At 39.0% G+C, this 21,703-nt stretch overlaps 1 protein-coding gene across 5 annotated transcripts in view; it reads right to left on the bottom strand.

The window, feature by feature from the left end:
- Positions 1 to 20,281, bottom strand: part of LARP4 (La ribonucleoprotein 4) — a 62,994-nt gene extending 42,713 nt beyond the window's left edge. Inside the window, exons 1-4 of one of the 5 annotated variants that reach the window (XM_060024758.1) lie at positions 20,136 to 20,281; positions 11,366 to 11,414; positions 3,095 to 3,242; positions 2,319 to 2,471 (exon numbers count right to left, since the gene is read on the bottom strand). In XM_060024758.1, the coding sequence (XP_059880741.1) occupies positions 2,319 to 2,448 (130 nt within the window). In that variant the 5' untranslated portion in view covers positions 2,449 to 2,471; positions 3,095 to 3,242; positions 11,366 to 11,414; positions 20,136 to 20,281. Of the gene's footprint in view, positions 1 to 2,318; positions 2,472 to 3,094; positions 3,243 to 11,365; positions 11,415 to 12,304; positions 16,381 to 19,914; positions 20,114 to 20,135 lie in introns of those variants that run through there. The other 4 variants (XM_060024759.1, XM_060024756.1, XM_060024754.1 and 1 more) reach the window with 4 other exon arrangements.
- Positions 20,282 to 21,703: the final 1,422 nt, after the last annotated feature.

Raw genomic sequence — 21,703 nt, 5'->3', positions numbered from 1 at the left:
GCCCTCATATCAGTTTTTAAATTACATATTTTATCAAGTAATTAACAAATCATCGGTAATACTAAAAGCACTTGGATACCATATTGTAAAACATTACCCTAAATACTTAAAAAAATGTGATAACTATTTATTCCTTTAATGAAAACTCAAAGAACAAAAGTAATAGTGGGGCTTCCCTGGTGGTGCAGCGGTTGGGAGTCCGCCTGCCGATGCAGGGGACACGGGTTCGTGACCTGGTCATGGGCCCGTGAGCCATGGCTGCTGAGCCTGTGCGTCCGGAGCCTGTGCTCCGCAACGGGAGAGGCCACAACAGTGAGAGGCCTGCGTACCACCAAAAAAAAAAAAAAAAAAAAAGTAACAGTAATCTAGGGGCTTCCCTGGTGGCGCAGTGGTTAAGAATCCGCCTGCCAATGCAGGGAACACGGGTTTGAGCCCTGGTCCGGGAAGATCCCACATGCCGTGGAGCAACTAAGTCCGTGCACCACAACTACTGAGCCTGCGCTTTAGAGCCCGTGAGCCACAACTACTGAGCCCACAAGCCACAACTACTGAGCCCTCAAGCCACAACTACTGAGCCCGTGAGACACAACTACTGAAGCCTGCGCGCCTAGAACCTGTGCTCTGCAACAAGAGAAGCCACCGCAGTGAGAAGCCCACATGCCGCAACTAGAGAAAGCCCACACACAGCAACGAAGACCCAACGCAGCCAAAAAAACAAATAAATTTATATACATAAACAAAAGTAACAGTAATCTAAATTTGAAGACAGGAACTACACAAAGTGGGATATATATATGGCTCCACATCTGTACTATCGGTAGTAAATCTGATGTTAGTCACACTCCTTAAACTTCTATCTCTTAACAGACTTGTTGTTGCCAAGGGGGAGGTAGGGTAGGGGAGGGATGGATTGGGAGTTTGGGGCTAGTAGATGCAAACTATTATATAAAGAATGGATAAACAAGGTCCTACTGTATAGCACAGGGAACTATATTCAACATTCTGTGATAAAACATAATGGAAAAGAATATAAAAAAGAACGTGTGTGTGTGTATGTGTGTGTGTGTGTGTATTACTGAATCCCTTTGCTGTACAGAAATTAACACATTGTAAATCAACTATACTTCAATTAAAAAAAAACCCACTTCTATCTCTTAATACTCTTTTCATTGCTTAATTTTAGAGCACTATATTTTCCTGTAAAGATAAATTTTGTGCATGATTTTACCACTACTTTGTCTTACTACTCAAGATTCAAAATATTAGATATTAAATTAATTTCATTAAAAATGAAATAAGAAGCATTCTATTTCTATGTAGTATATGCAACCCTTCTAATATAAAATTCATCCACCCAAATGCTGGCTAAATGAATAATAACTTCATTTAAGCTTTCAGTGTTATTACAGCAAACTTTTAAAAATACCAGTTGGTTGCCAATTCACTTAAACCAACTCTAAGTTCAAAGTAGCCAGGATAGGTATATTATAACAAGGAGGGAGCAAAACCTAACCACCTTAAATTACTATATGGAAATACCACCCCATTCTACTTCAGAAATCAACTTACAAGCTGACCGACCTTAGAAATCTAATCCAGATATATATAATAAATAAACTGAGAACAAAGGTTTATATACCTTGACTAATGCCAGGGAACTAAGCAGTGACAGAGATGCCTACTCCCTATTACACTTATTTTCCAAAGAAACCCTTTAGAACTTAGAAAAATAAAGTTAGGTAATCAGGTTCTACAGTCTATCTTTAGTTTCTTTTAAATTTTATCCATTTTAAGTCCAAGCAATTAATAATCCATGCTAATTAAATGAATGTGAAAAAAAACATATCTCACAAGTTGAACTGTAGTAGAACTATGATATAACACAACCTTTTTCTCAAAATTAATCCCTGCAATCTCACATTTATAAATGCATTTCACACTGACAAAAGTGATGGGAAAATTGACAGAACTTGCGTTGATCCCAACTAATAGATCAAGAAACTTGGACTCTGAAAGATTGTAATTTAGGTCTCTTTTTTAACTATATTGACTGTTTTCTCCTTTCATCTCTAATTTCACACTTTCCTTTAATAAGATCTTTAAAATAAACTTTTTTTTTAAATTACAATGTTCATGTTTGGCCATTTGAAAACAGTATTTATAAAAGTCACCTAATATTTCATTAACATAAACTTCTTTTCAAATAATAAAATAGACCAATCAATGCCATGTTTACTAGAACAATGATAAAAAGACTGGAGAGGGAAAAAGACTAGCATACTGCATTCTCATTTTAACAATAAAACCATAAAGTTTACCAGAAACATCATATATTTGGTAACTCAGATCTTCTGGTCCCAAAATCATTCCATCAGTTGATTCCTCAATGCCTGTAGTAGTTCTTGTGGTTTCACAAGATGAATACATTACTTCATATTCCTTACACATATCATCTGCAAGTTCTCTATTACCTGTATTAAAGAAAACATACTGGAAGTGAATAGTAATTCTTTAAAATCCTATCTTTAGGCACTCTGGGCACAACAAGATTTTAAAGAATTCTAGCAATTGGGAAAATATCCACAAGATTTTAAGTAAGAGTCCAAAGGAGGTAAGTTTGACCATTATGGATAAGCTAAAATGATTAACAACAGCTTAAACTTACATAGTACTATCTATGTATAAGACAGCTTCATGTTCTTTATTCACTTAATTCTCAGAAAAACCAATGCCAAATTAATTGCTATTGTTAATGTTTTACAGATGAAGGCAACAAGCATGGAGAGGTTAAGTCATTTGCCTAAGATCAAACAGTGAGTAAGTAACACTGACAATGATGGTAGATCAAAACTAATTTAAAAATACCATATTGTACATGGGTTAAATGCTGAACCCAAAGATACAGCTACTGTCTGAAATTAGTGACAATCCATTCGTACTAGAAATAAATGAGAATGGTATACAAATTACATGTTAAACATTTATAAATATATTTTATCAAATAATCAAAGAATCTATTAAAAGTTCTATAAACTGGTTTGGCCATATGTTTAACCAAAATATGATTCAATCTGATGAAATATTTACGACTTACCCTCAGGATGAGACCCTGATGTGGCTGCTGTTTCATGCCAAGAGCTTTCAGTTCCATGAGTTACTGGAGTGGCATCAGTATTTCCTGGAGGTATTTCTTGCCATACTTTGGCATTAGGATTTAAGCCAGTTCCTTTAGATGTTACCTGCTAAATATTAAAAGGATCCATTTGTTAATTTTAAAGGTCAGAGCAGGGTTTCCCTGGTGGCGCAGTGGTTGAGAGTCCGCCTGCCAATGCAGGGGACACGGGTTCATGCCCCGGTCCGGGAAGATCTCACATGCCGCGAAGCGGCTAGGCCTGTGAGCCATGGCCGCTGAGCCTGTGCATCCGGAGCCTGTGCTCCGCAACGGGAGAGGCCACAACAGTGAGAGGCTGGCGCACCGCAAAAAAAAAAAAAAAAAGTCAGTGCATTAAAATTATAAATTTAGACAAAACTTTTCCATTACTTACATGTGAAGAAAATCCCCAATAATATTATGTAATCTAATAATAAATATTAAATAAACAATATTTTAAAGTTTTTGGCTCAACTTGAAAATATAAACCTTTTTAAGCAGATGAACTTGAAATGTTTATATGTAAAATTTAGCTACCTATACAATAAAAACATATTTTTATAAAATACTATTAGTATAGAAATACTGCTTTACCCCAACCTACTTGCAAGTATTGTTAAATTTATTAAAACTATTCACATATCTTTGATGTTAGTGTGTGTTTGAGTACCTAGAACAAATTTTTGAGTTATCTACAGCAATTTTCCACAGTACAATTTTTATTGCCATCTAAGCTGTGATAGAGAGTCTGAATGATTCTGTAAGTGGAAATTTTTTCCCAAGTCAAAAACCGCATTCTGCCTTATGTTACAATGCATTATTTCATTTGTCCTGAAAGTGTATTTTCTTTTTTTTAATTTATTTATTTATTATTTATTTTTGGCTGTGTTGGGTCTTTGTTGCTGCCTTCAGACTTTCTCTAGTTGCGGCACGCGGGCTTCTCATTGAGGTGGCTTCTCATTGAGGTGGCTTCTCTTGTAGTGGAGCACAGGCTCTAGGCATGCGGGCTCAGTAGTTGTGGCACGCGGGCTCAGTAGTTGTGGCGCACAGGCTTAGTCGCTCCACGGTACGTGGGATCTTACCAGACCAGGGCTCGAACCCGTGTTCCCTGCATCGGCAGGCGGATTCCTAAACACTGCGCCACCAGGGAAGCCCAGAGGATTTGTTTTCTTTCTGCTGGATGACTGCACAGTAAGACTACCAATCTGGTATCACTTAAAATTTCAACGTGGGTTTCTGGAGAACAAGTAGGGAATTTTAGCCCTACTTTGCATCAAAGAGGATTTGTGGTTAGAATAAGACCCCTCCTTCCACCAACCCAGAGCCAAGGCTAAAGCTGACAAGTTTTCCCTTTTCTCTGAGAAAGCTGTTTTTTCCCCTAGTTTATCTTTTGTCCTGTCTCTAAGCACTGCGATGAAAATCTAAGCTCTGGGCCACTAAGGATCAACAGATGCATTAGGGGCAGGACCTAAGTTTAACACCTGCTTCTTTCTCTGGATTAGTACTTCCTGATTTTTTTGGTCTGAAGATTTCATTTGCTTTCTTACCAGCTTAAAGCTCTGCTTAAAACATAATTTTTAAAAATTAACCACCTTCCCAGTTGTTTTCCAAAATCTCAAATTCATATTTCTTTAAAAGTACCAATACTGTCTTAAGAAAGCTAAATTGGGGACTTCCCTGGTGGCGCAGTGGTTGGGAATCCACCTGCCAATGCAGGGGACACAGGTTCGAGCCCTGGTCCAGGAGGATCCCACATGCCGCAGAGCAACTAAGCCTGTGCGCCACAGCTGCTAAGCCTGTGCTCTAGAGCCTGCGAGCCACAACTGCTGACGCATGGGCGCCTGGGGCCATGCTCCGCAGTGGGAGAGGCCACCGCAGTGAGAGGGCCGCCGCGCACCACAACGAAGAGTGGCTCCTGCTCACTGCAACTAGAGAAAGCCCGCGTGCAGCAACGAAAGCCCAATGCAGCCCCAAATAAATAAATAAATATTTTTTTTTTTAAAAAGCAAAATTGAAGAGAAATTCTAACAATTGAGAGGCAACTATGGTATAACAGACAAAGATCAAGTTCACTCTTCCACCCAGTAACTGTGCAATCACTGACCCCAGTTTCCTTATTTTAAAAAATATAATGGGACTTCCCTGGTGGTGCAGTGGTTAAGCATCCACCTGCCAATGCAGAGGACATGGGTTCAAGCTCTGGTCTGGGAAGATCCCACATGCCGCGGAGTAACTAAGCCTGTGAGCCACAACTACTGAGCCTGAGCTCTAGAGCTCTCAAGCCACAATTACTGAAGCCGGCGCGCCTAGAGCCCGCATGCTCCGCGACAAGAGAAGCCCCAGCAATGAGAAGCCCACGCACCACAGTGAAGAGTAGCCCCTGTTCACCACAACTAGAGAAAGCCTGCGTGCAGCAACAAAGACCCAATACAGCCAAACAAAATAATAATAAATAAATAAAACCTTCATTAGGTAAAAAAAGTAAACAAGCAAGTTTTAAAAATATATATGTGTGTGTGTGTATATATATGTATAATGCCTATTCTACCAAAACTCCTTATAGTTTCTACACACCTTGGACACCTAACTTCATGTGTGTTGGTCACTACTTCCTCTTTCCCTCTTGTTATTTGTACATACTTCTATTTTGTTACCACTGTAATAGTTTATTTAAGTAAGTGTTCTTTGCAACCAGGCAGTGGGCTCAATGAAGAAAAGGTAGAAACTGGGTCTTCCTCTTCTATTTCAGCTATTAATATAAAACAGGCCAAGAGTACACTTTCAACTGTCTATTTGAATGGAACAGTAGAGGCATAGGTGCAAAACAAAACAAACAAAAGAACCCAACTAATGTTTAACTACTGTATTTACCCTTCTGATGTGCTAGAAAATCAGAGTTGATACAATCTTCCTTGTTTTCATGTGCCTGTTTAAAATGGAAGTCTTACATTGGAGTGGTTCTTGGCTTTTTGATTTCAGGGCTGCTAAAAGCTTTTACAATAAACATCAAAACCAATAACAAAATGTCAAACGTAGCAAGGGAGCAAAAGCATCTTTAAAGTAGCACCAAAGATGAATAACCAAAGCAACATCTTCGCTTAGAGATGTTAATTCACAACTACTTCATATCATTAATTAGCTCAGGGAATAAACAACCAATTTTCTTATAGTACCACCAGGTAGCCCCACCAGGACAGGTACCCAGGTATTATTTAAAAACCTCTAGGTATGTAATTCCTTGGCGCTCCAGTGATTGGGTCTCCACGCTTCCACTGCAGGGGGTAGGGGTTCAATCCCTGGTAGGGAAACTGGGATCCTGAAAGCCTCACGACGTGGCAAAAGAAACAAACAATCAAAAACACCTCTAGGTACCGGTTTTTTCTTTTCTTTTTTTAAATATTTATTTATTTATTTATTTGGCTGCACCGGGTATTAGTTGTGGCACACGGGATCTCCTTCACAGCATGCAGGAACTTTAGTTGCAGCATGCACGAACTTTAGTTGCGGCATGCAAACCCTTAGTTGCAGCATGCATGTGGGATCTAGTTCCCTGACCAGGGATCAAACCTGGGCCCCCTGCATTGGAGAGCGGAGCCTTAGCCACTGGACCACCAGGGAAGTCCCTATGTAGCAATTTTAGAATGCAAGTAAACTTTACATTTGTCCCTATGTAGACATGTAAACAGGGCATGCTTATCAGTTAGAATTCAGAATCCACTCTGGCTAAATTAAACAGAAACGTAATTTATTAAAAGATAGTGTCAGGCTTCCCTGGTGGCACAGTGGTTGAGAATCTGCCTGCTAATGCAGAGGACACGGGTTCGAGCCCTGGTCTGGGAGGATCCCACATGCCGCGGAGCAACTAGGCCCGTGAACCACAACTACTGAGCCTGCACGTCTGGAGCCTGTGCTCTACAACAAGAGAGGCCGCGATAGTGAGAGGCCCACACACCGCAATGAAGAGTGGCCCCCGCTTGCCACAACTAGAGAAAGACCTCGCACAGAAACGAACACCCAGCACAGCAAAAATAAATTAATTAATTAATAAACTCCTACCCCCAACATCTTTAAAAAAAAAAAAAAAAGTTCCGGAAGTGCCCTGATGAGGAAATCACTAACCCTGCCACCACCAAGCAGTAAATGCCAAAATTCAAATCCATTACAACTTTTATTATTACCAGCACCAATGTCACTTCTCCATTAGGAACTAACTCAACCTTGTATTAACTCCACTTTAAGCTGACCGCCTCTGCTGCCACTTCTGTCTATGAAATGGAAGTTATGAATAGAACCCTCATTTCCCTACATTGTATATTTTCAAAAAGAAGACATCTGTAGGTGTGGTCTGACTAGTGGCTCTTAGTAACATGCCTGCATCCATCCAGATACAAGGGAATCTGGGAATTTGCGTTTTGACTAGTACGTTCACTGGAGAGGCCTAACTCATAATATGGGCATTTCTGCAAATGTAGAAAGCTACTGAAGAATTGGGAGGTCCCAAATATGATAAAGAGATTAAGGCTAATATTTAACATGCAAGATATATTATGCCACGTATACTTAATTTATAAATAAATACCCAATATTGGGGAATTATGATTAAAAAAACTTAACTTTTACTTACTGACGGGATGTACTATTTCACTAAGCATTAAATAATGACTCAAAATAATTAACTATATGCCTTTCAGCAGCATACTACCCATAAATCTGATGTCTCCCTTGCTAATGGTGCCAAGAATAATCAAAGTGTGAGGTCTATGGCATATAGACAAGCAGTACTCCTGGGCATGTTTATATTTTTCTCCAGACTAGTTAAGAGTATGCACTCTAAAAGCCATTAATGTACAGAAGAAGACATATACAAGAATGTATATTGCAGCCCTGACCCCCATTAGTGAAAGACTGAAAATAACCTAAATATCCATCTATAGACAAATGGTTAAATAAAATGTAGTATATTTCATAACATAGAATACTATAAAAGTTTAAAAAAAAAGGCCTACATACACTAATGTGGAAAGTGCTCCAAGGTATATTATTCAGTGAAAAAATTCAAGTTGCAAAACAATAAGCATTTTGGTTTTTACTCATATTAACAAACATAAAATCATTGTACAGATAAACATATTGGTATGTAAAAACAGAGAAGGTTTGGAAGGTTACTATTAACAATAGAACTGGGGACTTCCCTGGTGGTGCAGTGGTTAAGAATCCGCCTGTCAATGCAGGGGACACGGGTTTGAGCCCTGGTCCAGGAAGATCCCACATGCCGCGGAGCAACTAAGCCCATGCACCACAACTACTGAGCCGGCGCTCTAGAGCCCGTGAGCCACGACTACTGAAGTCCACGCACCGTAGCGCCTGTGTGCCGCAAGTAATGAGCCCACACACCCCCACAACTACTGAAGCCCACACACTCTAGGGCCTGTGTGCCACAACTACTGAGCCCGTGTGCTGCAACTACTGAAGCCCATGCATCTAGAGCCCGTGCTCCACAAGGAGAAGCCACCGCAGTGAGAGGCCCGCACACCACAATGAAGAGTAGCCATTTCTCCGACTGGAGCAAGCCCGCCCACAGCAACAAAGACACAATGCAGGCAAAAAAAAGAAAATAAAACAATAGAACTGCAAACTAGTAAGAGATCTACCAAACAGGGAAAAGGTACAAAAACAAGCAGGAATAATTAATTGCAAAATGTCAATTTTAGGGAATTTCCTGGTGTCCAGTGGTTAGGACTCCACACTTCTACTGCAGGAGGCACGGGTTCAATCCTGGTCATGGAACTAAGATGCCGCATGCTGCGCAGCATGGCCCCCCACCCCCCAGCCAAAAAAAGTCAATTTTACCGGGACTTCCCTCGTGGTCCAGTGGTTAAGAATCCGCCTTCCAATGCAGGGGACACTGGTTTGATCCCTGGTCGGGGAACTAAGATCCCACGTGCTGCAGGACAACTAAGCCCACGTACCACAACTAGAGAGCCCACACACCGCAACTACTGAGCCCGCGTGCCACAACTGGAGAGAAGCCTGTGCGTTGCAACTAAGACCCAATGCAGCCAAAAATAAAAATAAATTAAAAAAATTTTTTTAAATGTCAATTTTACCTATTGAACTACTTAGTGCCATTTTGACAAGTATAAAAGAAACAACTCACTGCTGTAATTCATATAACTTTGCTAAGAGTTGGCAATGTTTATCAAAAGCCTTAAAATTATATATTCTTTGGTCCAGAAATTCTACTTGTCAGATTTGCTCAAAAGAAAGATATACAAAAATATAAATACAAAGATGTTCATCACAATTTTATAATAGTGAAAAGTTAGAAACTTTCAACTGCTACGGTCTGAACATCTGTGTAACTCCCAACTTCATATATTGAAATCCTAATGCCCAATGTCATAGTACTGGGAGGTGGGGCCTTTGGGAGTTGCTTAAGTCATGAAAATGAATGAGATTAGTGCTCTTCTAAAAGAGAGTCCACAGACCTCCCTAGTCCCTTCCACCACTGAGGATACAGTGAAAAGGCACTATCTATGAACCAGAAAACCCTCACGAAATACCAAATCTGTTGGCACCATGATCCTAGACTTCCCAGAAATAAATTTCTGTTATTCATAAGCTACCTAATCTGTGATATTGTTATAGCAGCCCGAATAGAACAAGACACCAACAAGAGAGTGAGGATTTGTTCAGTAACTGTAGTCCAGCCACATACAGAATATCCTAGAGCCTTAAAACCAGATTGTATATAAAACTGATGAGACCTGAATAAGTTCTGTGGACTGTATCAACGTAAATTTGCTTGTCTTTACATCATACTATGGTTAAGCAAGGTGTTACTACTGGAGGGACCTGGGCAAAAAGTACACGGTACCACCCTGTACATTCTGGAGACAACTTCTTGTGAATCTATAATTATTTCAAAATAAAGTTTTTAAAAATGGAGAAAAAAATATAGAAGACATGGAAAATGTTCACATTTTGAAGACATTTGGAAAAATAGTAAAGCAAGTTGCTATCTTATGGAAATGATTCAAGTGTGTGAAATAATGCACAAGCACAGAAAAAAGTGGAGAGAGAATTCCCTGGTGGTCCAGCAGTTAGGACTCCATGCTTCCACTGAGGGGGCATAGGTTTGATCCCTGGTCTGGGAACTAAGATCTGCTTGCCGCATGGCACAGCAAATAAATAAACAAATAAATAAATAAGGTCATAACACCTTTGTAAAGCAATATGTCAATACTGATGTGAAAAACTTTTAAAACATTCACTATTTGAGCTACCACAGAGAATATTAGCCTAACAGCTTTATACATAAGAATGTCCTTTATAGAATTACTCAATATAAAGAAAATTTGGAAACTGAAAATGTCCATCAAAAAAACTTTTATGTGGGGACTTCCTGGTAGTCCAGTGGGTAAGACTCCGAGCTCCCAATGCAGCGGGCCTGGGTTTGATCCCTGGTCAGGGAACTAGGTCCCGCACACATACCACAACTAAAGATCCTGAGTGCTGCAACAAAGACCCGGCGCAGCCAAAATAAATAAATTTTTTAATTGAAAAAAAAATTAAAACGTTGATGTTTTCATATAACAAATAATCTTAAAAATGACACAATAATGAATCTGACAAGTCAGTTTAACGAGAACAAAGACTTAATTTTTCATTTAAATTCTAGATAACCATGTTTGACTCATCTTTTGACTAAGTTTAATAAAGAAGCCCATAAAAATCCTTATCTCATTAAAAAAAAATCCTTATCTCTCCCACAGAACTAGAAGTAAGCCCTTGAGGCTACAGTTATATAAAACATCTATTAAAGGATGTAAATTGTCCAAGTGCATGCTGAAACTATCTGCCAACATACACATATGCAGTATGTAAGCACAAAGATACTCTCAAATCACCACAAAAAAATTCAAATTGTCAGTCCATAAAACTAACAGATCAATACCTCTATCTCTAAGCAATATATGCCATTATCGAATAAGCCAAAAGCAGTCCTTATGATTGACCCATTTTATGCCAGTTCCTATCTGGGGAAAGATACAAATGAAAGGAAAAAACAGAAACATAAATTTCTTGAAAAAATGATATCTTCTGGTCATAAAAGAGCAGTTTTAAGGTAACAGAACCAAGAGTTAGGAAAAAGTCACCATAAATATGGCAAAACCATCTCTTTGGTCATATATAACTGTTTGTTTTACTTACCTATTTACTATCAGAAACAGAAATCCCATGCCACTTAACCCTACAAATGCTGAAAAACAGAAATAAAGTATAGAAATTGATTAAACTTATTTGCCTCATGGCAGATCAATCATCCAGGTTTAATTTTTACATCTCCAGTACTGAGAGGACAACACCACAAGTACTTTAAAAAAAAAGTGGGGTGGAATTCCCTGGCAGTCCAGCGGTTATGACTCCGCAATTCCACCGCAAGGGGCACAGGTTCAATCCCTGATCAGGGAACTAAGATCCCACAAGCTGCAAGGCACAGCCGCCCCCCCCCCCCCCAAAAAATAAACACCTGTCATTTCATCCAGCATGAAACTTCAGAGTCCTACCAGAATATGCTTAGGGGCATTTTATAGAAAGTAAAAATGAAAAATGGGAATTTTTCACCCATTCTGACAAAGAAGGATAACTAACATTTATGGAACACTTAATTCATCTTCATAACAACTACATTTAAATTCTATCATCTACATTTTGTAGATAAGGAAAACCTTACATTACCTAAAGGTAATCTGCCCAAGGCTGCACAGCTAATAAAGACAGAGCCAGAATTTGAACCTAGGCACTCTGCAGAGTCTGCCACTATACTACAGTTGCCCCAGAGAAAACTTTAAGACAACAAGTTACATACTATTTAAGGAATATTACAAATCTCCTCACCAAGTCTGTAAAACAGTCCCTGGCCCCAGTTCCACCTACAGTGTCTAACAATACAGAAGAAATGGATATAGAAAATAGACACCAGATAAGAACTAGAGTACCCAGGGCAGAAGTCAATTCAGCTCTGCAATGATTTCTATCTTAGGGCCATGGTACAGCTAATTTTCAGCTATTAAAAAAAAATTTAAAAAAAAAGGTAAGATTCATGGTAATTTATGCAATAAAATTTACCCCCTATTACAAAGCACTTACCCTAACTTGAATTATTTTGTCTGCAAGCTCCACAGTGGCAGTGACCTTGTCTATGGTTTACTCTTCTCTAGCACCTTGAACAGTAACTAGCACACAGGAGACCAATAATAAAATTTATATGCTATATGAGAGTTTCTTAAACTTTACTGTGCATAAGAATCATCTAGGGATCTTGATAAAATGCAGATTCTGATTCAGCAGTTCAGGGATAGGGCTAGAGAGTTTGTATTCTAACAAGTCCTGGGTAAAGAAGTTACTGAGGCTCACACTTTGAATAGCAAGGCAACTGGACCAATCTAAGTCATTTGCCAAATTGTCAAAAATCAGGATTCACTTACTCCACACCTGGAAGGAAATCTTCAGTTTATTCATCAATAAAACTATTACTGCTGATCCTCTAATATCAAGAGGGAAAGACAAGTTCCCCAAATTCCCACTTCCTCAGTCAGATGACAGATGATGAGTGCTTAAAACTCTGGGGGAGGGCTTCCCTGGTGGCACAGTAGTTAAGAATCCATCTACCAATACAGGGGACACGGGTTCGAGTCCTGGTCCCGGAAGATACCACATGCTGTGGAGCAACTAAGCCCGTGCACCACAACTACTGAAGCCTGTGCGCCTAGAGCCCGTGCTCCGCAAGGAGAAGCCACCGCAATGAGAAGCCTGCGCACCGCAATGAAGAGAAGCCCCCACTCGCTGCAACTAGAGAAAGCCCGAACGCAACGAAGACCCAACACGGTCAACAAAAAAAAACAACCAACCACCTTTGGGGGAATCATGGATTGATCTGAAGATATAATCAAAATTAGACTTCTTCCTAAAAAGTTCTTCATATGAGATTCATAATCACCTTACTGTTAAAGACTAAGAACCCAATTAATAGATATTTAGCATTTAAATAGTCCTCAAAATACCAAGTCATTTTACTTCAAATTGGTCATCTGATAAAGCCAATAGCTAACTATACAAATGAACTCAAAAAACCTCAAACCTCAAATATCAGTACTAAATATCAAAATAATCCTTTTCAAAAAAGGGCACCTTTTAATTCCTAGTGTGTATAGCCAAGTCAGCAAACCGTTTGTTACGAAAACTGAAATGAGATATTTCATAAGTATATGTGAAAGCAGCAACTCACTTATGTTTATTATGTACCAGACACTAGGTGCTTTACATTGACTGTCAATCCTCTTAACAACCCTTTGAGATAGATAATAATTATAATATCTCATATATTAGTATTATCCTCAATTTACAGATAAGGAAACTGAGAAACACAAGTTAAACAACTTGCCCAAGGTCATACAACTAGAAAATTGCCTAACCTGAGCAGGCAGCCTGGCCCCAGAGTCCATGTTCTTAACCATTCTTTTATGCAACCTTTCATATAAATGTATCTTATTATTACTCAATCACTGCCCTCCTATTTTTTTCCTTCCTCCAACTCAAAACGATAGAATAACCCTATTTCCCTTGGCTTGCTCAACTGCAAATTTTTGTAAATCCTATAAATTTACATTTCCCATAGCCAATTCAACAACAAATACTTTAGTACCAATTTAGTACACTATCTTCCCTTGTTAATGATATGGAAAAACAACAACCAGCCAAAAAGCACACAGTAAATCTCTGATCTCCTCTGAAAAATTATCATACAAACCAGGACATTTTTGAGAATAAAATGGGGTGCGACATCTGTTCCAGAAAACAGGTGTACACTATGACTGTCCAGGACAAAATGGGAGGTATGGTCACTCTACCCATTTTGTAGTTTGCACTACCTAGTGGTATGAAATACTGGCCAACTATGTACTATACAAACCCTGGATTACTCCTGACTTTTCTGCCCTGACAGAGAAAATGCTTTTCTCTTCCCTCAATAATATATAAATCAAACAAAACTTAATTCCTCATCCTTGGCTCTATGCCTATGTTCATACCATACTCCTAGTAATATTCATCTAAAGTACTCCTCTGTCTTTAATTTAGAGCCAGTCGTTTATAAATACAGAGATATTTTCTGAACTAAAGATTGGTTCAAATGTCCAGACAAGGCAACAGACGAGAGGAAACATGAGTATGTGATATTCAAGTTTCTTTTCCTTACATTTACTTACACTTATACATTAGAAAAAATATTTTTTTCCACAAGAGCAAATATAAAGTGCCGATTTGCACTTTATCATTTGTATTTCTTTAAATCTTGCATATAAATGAGTCTAAATTTTAACAGTCCGCAAGCTTCATTCTCATTTAAAAAGTTTTATTTGCCCAATTGATAATATGCTCAAACTATAAAAAATTTAAAGTAAGGTAATTAACCTGTTTGGCTTACAGCAAATCAATAACAATGCTGGGATTCAAACTCAAAGTTATACGTCTCTTAAATCAGTGCTATCTCACAGTAGCTTTTGCAATTAATAGTGCTACTATCATGTAGTTTTAATAAATTTCCCAGAAATACTTGCTGTGATGATCACATGATAGTGTCTGTCAAGCCTTTACTTAGACTGTATTACAAACAAGGCTTAATACATAAGCACCATGAACACAGGGCTTCCTTCCCTGGTGGTGCAGTGGTTGAGAATCTGCCTGCCAATGCAGGGGACACAGGTTCAATCCCTATCCCGGGAAGATCCCACATGCCGCGGAGCAACTAAGCCCGTGCGCCGCAACTACCGAGCCTGTGCTCCAGAGCCCATGAGCCACAACTACTGAAGCCCACGCACCTAGAGCCTGTGCTCCACAACTAGAGAAGCCACCGCAATGAGAAGCCTGCGCACTGCAACGAAGAGTAGCCCTGGCTAGCCGCCACTAGAGAAAGCCCGCGTGCAGCAACAAAGACCCAACACAGCCAAACAAAACAAAAAAGAAAACAAAAAAACCCACCATGAACACAACCTAAACTGTCAGAAGAATCATTCTCAAATTACAGATAAGAAGTTGAGGATCAAAAAAAGTTGTCACTTGCCTCGGGTCATAGCTAACATTTGAACCCAGGATTCCAAAACCCTTACAGAAAACATAGTGCAAAACACAAAAGTTTACAATGTTTTCAAGACTGGAAACCTCCCTCAAGAATTGAACTTTAAAGAAAACACAACTTAAGCAAAACACAGACTATAGGAACAATAAATTAAAATCCTACAAGCACTATCAGAGCTAAAGAGTCACTTTCTATTTTCACTTAAGGATATTCGAAGTGGAAGTTTAAAAAAAATTTTTTAAGACTTCACAATGATAGCTGCATTCGTTTCCTAACTTCCTCTACTGTCCACTCCTCTGCAATACAGACACGGACCCCATCTCTACCTACAGGGCCTAAATCTTTTTTTTAAGCTCTTAGGGAGAGACCAAAATTACAGATTTCAAATGTTCATGTCTAGTACTAAAGATCACTTCCATTAGCTGACAAGTAATATGGAGCTGACAGACAGCCTGAATTGATAGAAAATAGTTGAATATCAATATTTCTAGTTACTGGTTTTTCACATACTGTAATTTGAAGCACCATGAGGTACTTTTACATCTTTATATTCACTTCTGAGCATTTTATTCCACTTTTCACACTTTGAAAATAATTTCTACTTCATTTTCAGCCCATTATATTTGAAAATATTTCTTTGAAAATGTTTATCCATTTTAAAACTCTGTATCCAGCTCCAATAAATATTCCAAAATCAAATTGTTCAAAAATCACTCAGCTATTCACTTATTTATAATTCTTCTTGGCAATAATTTCACAATTCGTTAAGGCACTTTCTTCTTTTCAGTCATTTTTGAAAAGTCATTTCAACTAAGTCATATCTAATAACTTTTTATAAATATGTGATTATTTAAGCTAATGGGAAAAAACTGAGTACTATACTTGAGGTAAAAGGCACAATACTTCCCATGATTACTGAAATATAAAATCAATGAAAAATTATCTAGGCAAATATCTCACTTACTTCAGATTCTAAAGCTAACCTAAAATTTAAAACGTTATCACCTAAAAAAGCAGAAAACTTTAGGGACTTCCCTGGTGGTCCAGCGGATAAGACTCCGCGCTCCCAATGCAGGGGACACGGGTTTGATCCCTGGTCAGGGAACTAAGATCCCACATCCCACATGACACACGGTGTGGGCAAAAAAAAAAAAAAAAAAAAGCAGAAAACTTTAGAAGTCAGATAAATTACTTTTAAAATTGTATAAGATCTGGGGGAAGAGGGATTTACTGTTTAATGTGTACAGAGCTTCAGTTTTGCAAGATGAAGCTTCTGGAGATGGATGGTGGCAATGGTTGCACAACAATGTAAATGTACTTAATACCACTGAACTGTACATTAAAAATGGTTAAGATGATACATTTTGTTATGTGTATTTTACCATAATTTTTAAAAATTATGTTAGAGTATGCATCCTAGGGTGCATAAAAGTCACTGCTACCTAAATAAGTAGTTATAAGTATTCATTTTTAGGGAAAAACTCAAATAGAGACAGAAATCCAATTAAAACATTGCCAAACAACTAGAGCAGACATAATTGGCTGGAAATACTGGAGGGAGAAAATGATCTGAAAAATGAATAAAATACTGGCAAACCATAAAAACACGAAAAGATTGCAAACTGCCTCCTTGGCGCTCAAAAACTTAAATAACTCTCTAGCAGCCAGAAGAACACAGCAAATTGCTGTTTCAAACTTTCAGAATTTTTTGTAACCGAATTTATGTTGGAACATGTTTGACAATTTGGTATATTATCCAAACGTTTTTACCTCTTCCCAGAGAGACAGACACGGTATGTGTCTCCTTCAGAACAGAGGTGAGATAAAGACAATAAAACTACTGAAGTCAGTATAGCCCTTTGTCTGCAAGACCAAGTTTTTAAAAAGTTACATCTAAGTATTACCTAAAATAGGATTCCTAGTCTGCCTATAGATTTCTATTGCAGTACACTGCAATTTAGAGTTCTAATTCCACCTTCAATATTCACTAGCTGTACGATCTTGGGCAAGTTTCTTAAATTTTCTGTGCCTTAGTTTCTTTATCTCTAAAATGGCGATAATAATGCTACTTACCTCATAGATAGGTTTGAGTTGATGTATATAAATGTATACATGCAAAAAGACTTAACAGGCCTGACATATCAATAGTGAGCACAATTCATGAGAACACAACTATTATTATATTATTATCATTACTATTATCTATCCCACTGATTCCAGTTATAAACTAGTTAAGCTGGGGTCTCTCCAGAAAAATGCACACAAATAAAAGATTTTGAACACAGCTGCAGAGGACTCATCAATCCCAGATTAGAGAAGTCTTACCAAAGCAACTTAGTTGGTAGTAAAGTGGTTATTAACCTCCCTCATGCCATGGACCTCTTCAGTAGTCCAATTAACCTATGAATCTCTTCTCAGAATGTTTTTAAGTATATGAAATACACAGGACTATAAAAAATCAATTATAGTATAGTTATGAAAGTATTTTAAAATTTCTAATTTAGTAATAAATGTTTCTTTACAAGTGCATTAAACAAGACTTTTTTTTACATATAATAAGGAGCAATGCACGTAAACATTTCAAGATATCTGCAAAAACTGTAATATGATATGAAAACACTTCTCTTGTTGCATCCATTGAAATGTCAAGAATTTTTAATTCTCTTCAATTCTAGATTTCAATTAGAAGCTAGTGAAAATAAACAGGCAAATTTTTTTTTCCTCAACCAAGTTCACGGACTTCCTCAATTCCATCTAGGGACCCAGATTAAGAACCCCTGGCTTATTGGAAAGTAAGTGCAAAAATAAGTTTTGGAGTCTGTGACTTATGTTCTAGAAGCCAGACTTCAGACTTTAGTCTCCACATTATTTACACCTGAATGACCTTAGACATCAAACTTCTGAACTTTGGTTCCCTCATTTAGAATAATTCCTACATCGTGAGGTTACAAGGATTGAATATTAGTTAACAAAATGCCGAAAGACCAGTATGTTATATTTTATTGATTTTAATACCATATAATTAGACCCAAATATTTAATGCCATTGTTAATTTTCAGTAAAACTCATTATATGTGAAAAATTAAAAACCACATACTGATTTAGAAAGAAAATGGAAATATTAACTATATGTAACATTTTAGTGAGAGCTATGATTTGGCTTCAGAATGACCTGTATCTAAATCCCAGTTCCACTACTTTAGTCTTACTAAGTTAAACTCTCCACCTCAGTTTTCTCCTCTATAGAACACTGAAAGGTTGTTTTAGAAACGAGAGGATCTAGCTTAAACGGTCAATAAATGGAGTTATTATTAAAGTTCACATTTTAACAAAGCCAAAGCAATCAATTTGGACCTCAAAAGTTTATTCTGGAATTCATGTTTATACAACTACAACTTCACAGTCCTTTGCCCGGCAAAACACATACACACTTAAAACCTGCAGCATTTGCTTGGCATAACACTCCTAACACGAACTGGCACTGCTTGAAATCAGATATGATTTCTTACTCTGCCTAAGGAAAACAACGAGGATAAAAAACGATCAACAGAATGGATTCAATAATTTTAAATCTCTTCATGATTTACTTGGAATCTTTACTACCAAGGTTGGAATACTCTATAAGGTAGCTGTCTCTTTAAAACCCAATATAAAAATATCAAATTTATCAGCTACATATTGTCGGTTAGATTAAAAAAAAAAAGGCAGAAGCATGTGTCTACTTTATGCCGGAATACTATAGATTAAGATTCCCCCCTCCCCAAGTCCGTCTGAAATAAACCCGCCATAGACTGGCTCCCGATCCATTATACAACCTGTAAATTCCTTCCCTCATTGAAAAGATTCTTTTTGTGGGCATAGTTAACAAGTGCCAAGCTGCGAAGTTGCAGCTTTGCTGGTTTGACGTTTTCACAATGCAAGAACAATATGATCTGGAATCTACTCAAAGCATTAGCCAGGCAGTCAGCTGATGCTCACTGCACACAAGAGAAAGACAGAAATAAGAGAAACTGAACCTCGTAAAACCACTACGTTTTAAAGCTAAAATAGGCCAACAGCAGATGTTCCAGTTAAAGTAATAAAAGTATTTCTATTGTTAAAATAACAATTAAAAAAAACCCAAACAACCGGCTTTCCCCGAACTAGGTTTCGCTCGTTCTTGAAATTTTCCTTGTAAAGGGCTCTTATCCGTTCATAAAATCAGCTCCTCACCACAGAGCGACTGCCTGAGTTAACTTTATATAGCCAAACCCTATTGGCTTCTCCTCCGTTCACAGTAACTCGCTTGCCACCCACAGAACGTTCCAGAGATCTAGGGACGGGGACCAAACAAAATTTGGTGGGGGTTGCTAAACAGAAGCTTTCAACTTTCTTTCCCAAACACTTCTACCTAATTTCACCTTCCTGCCTCCGCAGCCCCACATGTTGCTCGCCTGCTCCCAGAGGGCCGCGCGAGGCCTCGGTTCACCCCGGAACGCGCCCACCTGATTACCCTTTTCTCCGCAGACTCCGCCCTCCCCGCCCCCTCCCCCCCCCCTCGCTCGCCTCCTCTAGAAGGTCCATATGGGACGCTTTCCCCTTCCTCCGATCCTCACGCCGCACCAGAGAAGCCTCGATACTCCACCTTCGGTTCTCCCCCGCCACGGCGCTCGCCTCTCACAGCCTCCTAAAGTGCTGCGAGCGCGCAAATCGGAGCCGCGGGCCTGCACGGCCCAGGTGCTGTGTCAGCCTATCTGCCGGTTCCGCGCCGTGTACGGCCTGGAAAGTCACATGGCGCTGGAACCGGCCGGCGCCTTCACACTCCTGCTCTCCTCAGAGCAGGACGAGAATCCCAAGTCCACTCACCTCCACGAAGAGCAACATGACTTTCTCCGCTCGGCCCAATCGTTCTCGCCGACGCGACTCCAACTGGCTTACAGGCCGGAGCCCCAATAGCTAGGATAAGGACACTCGCCTGGCCCCTCCACCCGGCAGCGGACCCGGCTCCTCCCCCGCCGTCAGCCGCTGCGGCCTGACCCGCCCAGTCCCACCTCCCTTGAAACAGCAACTGTTTCCGGCTCTAGAGAACAATTGCTTCCGGGAGAAGAGAAAATCCTCGGCGCGCTCAACTTTTGCGCTACCTTTTCCAGCCGCAGTATGGACTCTACTATCGTGTGGCCGGGGGGAGGGGGGGCGGGGGAAGCGATCAGAGGAAGGCACCATTCTGTGCCACGGGAGTATGTAAAAATTTTACAGGCGCATTTTATCCCTGGCGAAACGGATAGTTACCATGGCCATAATAACTCCGCAGTTCTCGTGGCCCAAGACCTAGATCTGATAAAAAGCCGAGCTTGTGCAAAATGTACTGAAAAACAACCACCCCTGCCGAAAAGGCGGCGGCTCTCAGGGAAAAAGTAGAGAAGGGAAAAAAGCAGCAGTAATAGTAAATACATTAACAGCAACTGCTGTACATTAAAGGCCTACTACATGCCTGGCACTATTCTAAGTATTTTACGTGAATTAATCTAAACAATCCAACGCAATAATACTATTATCCCTATTTTACAGTTGAAGGAGCTCTCTAGAACACACTTTGCCCCAAGTTCCCTTGAATTAGGTACCCACATCTCTGCTCAATATAATCCTATTTGGTAGTACTTAGCCTGGAGAGCCTCTTCATTGATGTTCTGCCATTAATTCAAATGAAATACAACAAAAAAAATTTTAAATTATCTTTATAATTTTCTGTTAGATGATCCAAAATCCTTATTATCTTTAGCAACACTTACTAGGATTTATCCCTCCCTTATCAGTCCCACTTCTATATCCTAGCTCTGACACTCATCGTTTGAAACAGTCATGTCTTGATCTTCTCCAATGGATTTTTTCTATTCTATTATTTCAAAAAATCTTCCTAAATTGAAAGTTTCATTTTTACCAAACTGTTATTATTTGCTTTCAAGACCTTACCATTCTGATCCTATGTAATCTCCCTTAACCTCAAATGAATCCCTTCATTTTTCATTTAGATGCCAAATTAATTTCCCCTTCGAATTGCTGATATTTCTGTCCCATACTCTCCTACTCTGATCTGCAGTAAACTCAACATTACCTCATCTCAATTAAACCAGTCTCCTTACTTTTTCCCTGAAATAACAAACTCTGCACTCACCTCCAAAGCCATGGCTCATTGAAAAGCCTATCTGAAATGCCTTCATTTGTCAGTCAATCTTCTCTCTCCATAAGATTCTCCCAAAGACCCTGCTCCTCACAGGTCTCTTCTTCATGTCCCTTGTTAGCACTTGAATATTATATTCTATCTTAAATTTTTTTTTGTTGTTTTTTAGTTTCTTCACAGGTCCCTATCATATATTTTTCACAGTCTAGTATAATGGTAGCCACATAGTAGTATCTCAACAAATGCTTGTCAGATT

Source organism: Delphinus delphis, chromosome 11, assembly GCF_949987515.2.
Source record: "Delphinus delphis chromosome 11, mDelDel1.2, whole genome shotgun sequence".
Lineage (NCBI taxonomy): Eukaryota > Metazoa > Chordata > Mammalia > Artiodactyla > Delphinidae > Delphinus > Delphinus delphis.
Note: the sequence above shows the minus strand (reverse complement) of the source record. Positions and strands in the feature narration are given on the sequence as shown.